Source organism: Prosopis cineraria, unplaced genomic scaffold, assembly GCF_029017545.1.
Source record: "Prosopis cineraria cultivar Desert tree isolate PC_DT_omini unplaced genomic scaffold, ASM2901754v1 PC13, whole genome shotgun sequence".
Taxonomy (NCBI): Eukaryota; Viridiplantae; Streptophyta; class Magnoliopsida; order Fabales; family Fabaceae; genus Prosopis; species Prosopis cineraria.
Window position 1 is genome coordinate 38,981,540 of NW_026555344.1, and position 7,362 is coordinate 38,988,901.

The 7,362-nt window shown below is 34.2% G+C and overlaps 1 protein-coding gene across 1 annotated transcript; it reads left to right on the forward strand.

Annotated features, from left to right (window-relative positions):
* Positions 1-3,619: 3,619 nt before the first annotated feature.
* Positions 3,620-7,362, forward strand: LOC129291834 (uncharacterized). Its single transcript, XM_054929380.1, has 2 exons — positions 3,620-4,516; positions 6,808-7,362. Exons 1-2 carry the CDS (start codon positions 4,074-4,076, stop codon positions 7,043-7,045), a joined length of 681 nt encoding a protein of 226 aa, XP_054785355.1. The 5' UTR covers positions 3,620-4,073; the 3' UTR covers positions 7,046-7,362.

Here is a 7,362-nt window from a genome sequence, read left to right on the forward strand (position 1 = left end):
AAAGGTAAAAATACTCATAATGTTACATGGATAAGTACAAAGTGACTCGACGTTAACTTTGACCTAACGCCGTTAACTTTGACCGTTAAATGCTGACTGTGCATGTTACGTGTCAGTCTTTACTGATATGGACTAATAAAGGGCAAAAAATACCCATGAAATCATCGATTGAAAGCAAAAATATTCACAAAGTCGTAGGTCAAGAGCAAAAATACCCATAATATTGCCAGAGCTGGTACAAAAGTATTAATTTATTTAATTCTTTAAATGTTAACCATTTAGCTGGCACCTAAGCATTGATCCTTTTTTCACTGATATGGATAAAAAATATTCCTAGATAAAATTCTCTATAGGTAATCAGTTATTGTATGAATATCACGTGAGAAATATTATTTTGACTGAATATAAAATTAAATCATTTGTTTCTTTACAATAGTGGCAAACCATTTAAAATTCTAAACCTATCATGAATGCAATTGCTTAAGGCTGTGATGATGTTCTTAAGCTAGATGTACTCAGTTTTGATCTTTAATTTTGTACAACCTATCGCACTATGTTAAATCTTAGATTTTTATAGACAAAAAAATGAGTGAAGAGAGAGAAAGAAATGGGGCAAGATATGTGACGATGGAAATAAACTATGTGACATTGATTTGGATGAATTGATCACTATTGCACCTACTAAAGTAACATTATGGGTACTTATATAATGATGATCAACATCATCAAAAATTCATATAGGAATATTTTTTGTCTACATTAATGAAAATAGTTAAACTTCTGCTTAGATGGTCAGTTAACAGTTAACATTTAAGAAATTAGATTGAATTGATACTTTGCTCTAACTCTGATAATATTATGGATATTTTTACTCTTGGTCTATGACTTCGTGGATATTTTTATTCCTGACCGACAACTTTATAGATATTTTTTTGCTTCTTTATTATCTATGTCAGCAAAGATTGATACGTAGCATGTACAGTCAAAATTTAACGGTCAAAGTTAACGACGTTAGGTCAAATTAATAGTCTAATCACTTTTGCACCCATCCATGTAACGTTATGGGTATTTTTATCCTTTTATCCAATTAAAATTTCACTAATCAAATTTATCAAAAAGCTCGGATTCAATGTCTTCTAAAGGGATTTGTCTGTGATATTCAACATGAAAGAAAACCATCCGATCCTCCAACGTATTTCATTCCTTACGTCGATTTGAGGTGATGAGGATTAAAGTTAGACATAATATCCAACTTATATAAGATTATGCTTATTGATACTGTTGATGCTCATGTTTCTAATTCAATGGCTTTTGGTAAAGTTTCAAATTAGAATTTTGGATTTTATAAGAGTCCTGATTTTAATTTGTTCTTATCAAGAAAATGATACCTGAAAATGATTATTTTGCTGGGAAGTTACAAAAATAAGCCCCATTCCGGTGAAATACACATGAACAGAGATTTGATTCATCACTTTAATTATATCTCTTTGAAGCCTTACTTCCTTATTCATACATGTGACAATTTTGTCCAACCTGTAAATGACGTTACTCAACCAAAATAATTATATTGACTAAAATTTAAACTTAGATGTTAATTCAAAATCTTTTCACACACACACACACACACACAACACTTATTTAGACGTTAACATATATAGAGAGATATAACAATAAGGTGCATGGTGAGAAAGCGTGGGATGTATAAGAAAACAATCATTATCCTGAAGAAAAGGATGGTTAAACGACTAAGAAACACCAATATTCCACGAAGTCTTTCATTATTAAGGTAGCACTAATCTCAATTCATATTTTATGAATGACATAATTTACCAAGAAATTTCACTAATTCACTCTAATTGTAGCAGCAAAGTTTGTGAGAAACATAAAGAAGTGAGTGATAGTGTGATTCGACCTTTACTTTCATTGATTCTTCGTGAGAAACAAAACTGAAATGATGTGTTATTTTCTTCTTTGGGTGTCATATAAAGTAGCATCACGTTGTCAACTATTATCTCTGAATTATTGAGAGCATTATATCAATTTATTTACAACGAAAATGAAACAGATGGGGGGAAAAACGTTTGTGTTGGCCGCGCAAAGAACGTTGTGGTGGGGTCCACCTCCAGTTTCAGTCAACTTCCTCCCCATCTTTGTCCCATCCCATGTCACGCCTCCCTATCATTCCTATTGCACTGCTTCACATAATCACAACTCTCTTTTCAATGCCCACAGCCTCACACTACCACATCCCTCTTAATATCAACAACGTTCATCCAAAAAAATGGTGAACTCAGCTAAAATTATAAAAAATTTTAAAAAATTTTACATATTATAGTGACATATTTATTTTAATTAAGTGAATTCTTGTATATACTCAAAACATAAAGAATAAATCACATTGTATATCGTATGTAATTAGTGTTCCAATCTATAGATTTTTAAGATCTGACTTTAACGTGATTTTCAGTATAATGAATTTTTTTAAAAATTTGTATAAAATAGCCATACATTTTTCAAAGCTGAACTTAATTTATCTGTTTTTATTTAACTAGTAAAATTTTAAAAAATAGTTACATAAGATTAGATAAGATGATAAAGATGAGATGAGGTAGAGATATAGACAAGGAAGAATTATCTCCATGATTAAAAAATCTTGGAAGATTTACGGGTAAATTCTTACAGAAGAAAATAATTGCCTCCTAGTTCTAACATGAGTCAATGAAAAATTTGATATGTAAATAAATTTAGAAATTAATCAATTAATTTATTTGTACTTCTCCCAAAAAAACACTACTTTAGAAAAGTTTCTTCCGCGATTCAGCGGATTATAGCCTCGCTTAATCATTTGATGGGGACATGCGGGCGAAATCCAAATGTAGCTGAACTGATTTTACGGAATTACACCGTCCATGGAGCAAAATCCATCGGCATTGTAACCGAAAAGTAAGGACTAGTTCGTCATTTGATTTACTCACAGAATAGAATCGACATCATCTGAAATTTTTACTGCATCTGGATAAATGTCTTTTTCCTTATTTTTGTCATAATAGTTTCCCTATGATTAAAAACTGAAACAAATTTTGTATTCTATGAATTTTACATAAATTTTCACTCAATTGATAATTATAATTTAATGCCTCAAAGTGGTTACGTAATAATTAAATTCAAAATTTATGGTTAAATTGTGTGATTTGTAGTTGTGATGCTACATATCACTTGGGCTACATGTGGCAGGCTTGGGATGCCATGCAATATAAGATCACATTCACTTTACTGCCTTTTGTTTTTGTTTTTCAAAGATCGCATTAATTTGAATATCTTTTTTTACTGGCCCAGTATTTCATGGTTGAAAAAAGTTTCCTGTGCAGCTTCGTCATCATGCTGGGAGGCCTCCGATCTAAGCCGTAGACATCTCCCTCTCACTCTCAATACTATAAACTTGCAGAATCAATATATAGATGCAAGAAAGCAAGTTATTTGCTTTGTTTATTTACTCATTCAATAGTTAATAATTATTAATGATTAATTCTTAATAATCTTCTCGTATTTTTGGGTGATTTTTTAATCTGCCTTTTGTTTTCAATGTCACACTTCTTTAATGAAAATCTCGGGTGTTTCTCTGTGCTCTTGCACTGCACGTTTCTGTTCTTGTTTGCAGTGTCACTGTCCATTTCTTCAAACCAGAGCATGAGTCTCTGTCTCGTGGACCATTCTTTGCCTCCTTAGACTAACTCTACGTCTCTAACCCCTTCTCCTTCTTCTCCTTCTCCTTCTTCTTCGCATTCTCGAGCCTGCTGCCTTAGAAAGTGTAGAACTTTCCTTAACCTGTTTTACAACTCAATAGTTTTTCGAAAGAAGCAGTGATGGAGGCGAAGAATCACCTAATCCATTTTTTTAATTCCTTAACTCCTGCAAGTTTTTGTTTTTATATACATCCTTTTCTTCTTGCATAAAAGGAAGTCTAGAGCTACATCTACAAACCCCAAAGCTCCAAACTTTGAAGCATTTCATGTTTAGTCTCAAGCTCTGAGAAAGCAAAACGTTTTTCCCCTTCCCCTTGTAAGTATTTGAAAATGTCGTCAATTATACAGATTTCTCGTGTAGATTTGGAGCAGGGAAGCCATCGAAGTGACATGAGTGCCGAGGCTAGCATTTGCTTCTCTGATGTTGAAGAGGGTTCTAGCTATTCCCACTTCTATTCAACAAATGGTGGCTCATACGATGAGTATAGCTTTGCATTTGTTTCTGATCCTGAGGTTATTGAGGACCTTCCCGAGTCTGGAAGAGCTTCTTCTGTCACTGAATGTTCAGTGGAGGTGGAAATTGAAGGTGGGGTTCCTGAAATTAAGGTGCATTTGGATGTAGAAGAGAGAGAGTGTAGGATTTGTCACATGGGTTTGGAAAGTGAAAGCCATGAATCTGGGGTTCCAATTGAATTGGGTTGTTCTTGCAAGGATGATCTTGCAGCTGCTCATAAACTCTGTGCTGAAACCTGGTTCAAGATCAAAGGGAACAGGTATGGGAAACCCCATCTTCACTTTCTTTCAATTCTAATTTTTTGATTCCAGAGTTTCATGTTAAATACCAGTGCTTCTCCATGCTTAACTGGAAATACGCAAAAGGTCGGTTTGATTATTCAGTCTGGATGGTTTTGGAATTTTTAGTTCGTGGATGACTTGAATGGAATTTTTAGTTTAACGAACAACATGGTGAGGATGTAGGATCGATTAAGTTCTTGAAAGAGAGGGAAAGTGGCTAACGTTAATTACCAATAAGATGATGGGAAAAAGAAATGCTCATGAGTCGGTCCTGCTGAGTCAGCGGCATGTCTCAGCAAATTGAGCTTCCTTGTTGCCATGTCCTTTTTTTTTTTTTTTTTGAGCAAAATGCTATGTCCTGTTTTTTAAATTTAGGAATCTTCATTTTGGTTCTTTACAGTTCTCTCTTTATCTACAATCAAGTAGAGACTTGATCCCTTCAACCTTTTATGTCCCTTCCTTAAAATTTAAGAATCTCTATCTTGCTTTTTAGTTCTCTTTAAATGTCCATCGAAGTGGAGATTTGACCCTTTCAACCTTTAATATGTTTTCAAAATATCGTCGTGGGTGCTTGTTGCTCTCATATGTGCCACCTAGAATTATTTATTATTTACTCTATTAATAGCTCAACCCCATCTTTCTTGTTCATACAAAAATTATGACATTGACCACAGTTACTTTCAGTATGCATGATTGTGTTTTAGTACTATAAAGTCTTGCATATAAGTGCAATTGTCCAAATCCTAGAAGCAGTTCTTAAGGTACCATATATCCATACTTCACGATCATTTGTATCCTCACGTGTTCCACAGTTGTATCACATATTACTGGGGCTGGGCTATTCAAATTACATATTGACACATGAAAATGTATCATGCACAGTGTTCATGTTGTATACTTATGTCCTTTCAGTCTTTAATGTTACTGTCTGTGTCACCTCTTAAAGTTCATTAGTGTTGCTTGCTGATGTTGGAATGGTTGAAAGTTGAAACCTTTATTGAATACCATTGAGCAATTTCCTGAGATAAATTGTCAGCTTTAAATAGTGGAATGAAGTAATCCTACTACAATCTTCCTTTTCTTTAATTGCCTCCTGGTACGGAGAAGATACTCTTCTGATTTGCAAGTTCACTGTTGATGCTCTGCTTTAAGTGAAAGGCAATTTGTTAGGTCCATTTGATTGATGAAGTTTGGATCTATTAAATATCTATTTCAGATGTTAATTCACCCTGGTGCATGATTTTACCTCTAAATTAAAATTAAAAATAACGAGCAATGGAGTAGGAATTTGCATCTGTTTTGGCTGGGAATCTTCTCTCTTTTATGTATTGATGCCTTCATTAGTAGCAAATAATAATTCATGGCATCTTTTTCTTCATTTTAGAGATTCCATAACCTTTTGAGTTTTGAGACATATCATTTTATCATTTTTGAGTATAATCCTGCATGCTTTAAAGGCAGGGAATACTATGGGGATAGTCTAATTTGGCTAACTTAAGCTGGAAAGCTATAATGCTTCAATTTGAATCAAGGCATGCTAGAATGAGATAATTGTCCTTGAACCATAAAGTTTATCATCAATGTTTTTTCGGGGGGGCCAAGAGCTGTAGTAATGTACTTTGAGTTCTCACGTTGACAAGGCCGTGGTATTTCCTTGTTCAAAATGAATTATTTGGCAAACTCAATACACATAAACCAAGCTAATGCGAGATGGATATTTAGCGGGATATATCTCTAATATGTCTATGTATCCATTTGTCACTGCCTTTTCTTAGTGTACGTATAACAAGTCTACATTAGAAGAAGTTCCCCATTTCATTAGAAAAATCCTCAAGGTAGACATAGTCTACTAAATTTAAGTAAACTACACCAATTATGAAAGAGACATATAAGCATCTGTTTGTTGGGTTTCAGTGAAAAATGTGTTTGACTGACATGCATGTGTTTCTTCATGAATGTTTTGATTTTCAGATCTCTTATATTTGCACAGAAATTTCTTTGTTCCTTGTTTGGCATTCTGTAGGCTGGTAGCTAATGGGATTTTGCTCCCACTCCATCTTCCTCCTGCTATATAATATCATAAGCGCGGCTATTTTAATTCCTCCATTGTTTTGTATGTGGTCTGAAGACTAGTCATGGTCATGCATAAAGGAAAATTCACCTAAACCGTGTGAAACAATGCAGAGTGCAAGTTTTTCAGACCATGTTGCTCTGTAATTCCTCAACTTTCGTGATTTTTATTATTTCGGTATTGATTAAATTCTTGTAGGACATGTGAAATCTGTCATTCTGTGGCACGGAATGTGTTTGCAACGAACGAGGAGATGAGTGAGAATTTAAGTGACATCAACAATGCTATCACATTATTCACAGCTTCGGCGCCGGCTTCCCCAGACACTCCTCGAAGATTTTGGCAAGGCCGAGGCTTCCTGAATTTTATGCTTATTTGTATGGTGATCGCATTTGTCATATCGTGGGCTTTTCACTTCCATTTTCATTCACCTTAGTGTCATTCTTTTAAGATCTCAAGGAAAGAGAAGCTTGTTAGGGGGGGAAAATGGGGGGAAACGAGGTGAAATGAATGAAGAAAAGAAGAAATCTTGAACTGCAACTTTCAGAAGTTGTTCTTTTGAGAATGAGTGTTCTTAGTTTTCACAGGTTGATGATGCCTCATAAAAATCAGTTGTTATTTTGCATTTCTTCATAATTTACTGGGGCTTTAGCGTTGTATGGCTGATTTAGTCTACCATCCAAAAATTAACGTGGTTCATAGACAGGTACTGGAATGTTGTGTTGAAATGTATATCATAGTATTATTATTGCT

What these genes read in the sequence shown, in the direction of transcription:
- LOC129291834 (XM_054929380.1), top strand. Translation starts at nt 4,074, where the DNA reads ATGTCGTCAATTATACAGATTTCTCGTGTAGATTTGGAGCAGGGAAGC. An exon ending in TTCAAGATCAAAGGGAACAG is followed by an intron (nt 4,517 to 6,807) that starts GTATGGGAAACC and finishes AAATTCTTGTAG; the next exon opens with GACATGTGAAATCTGTCATT.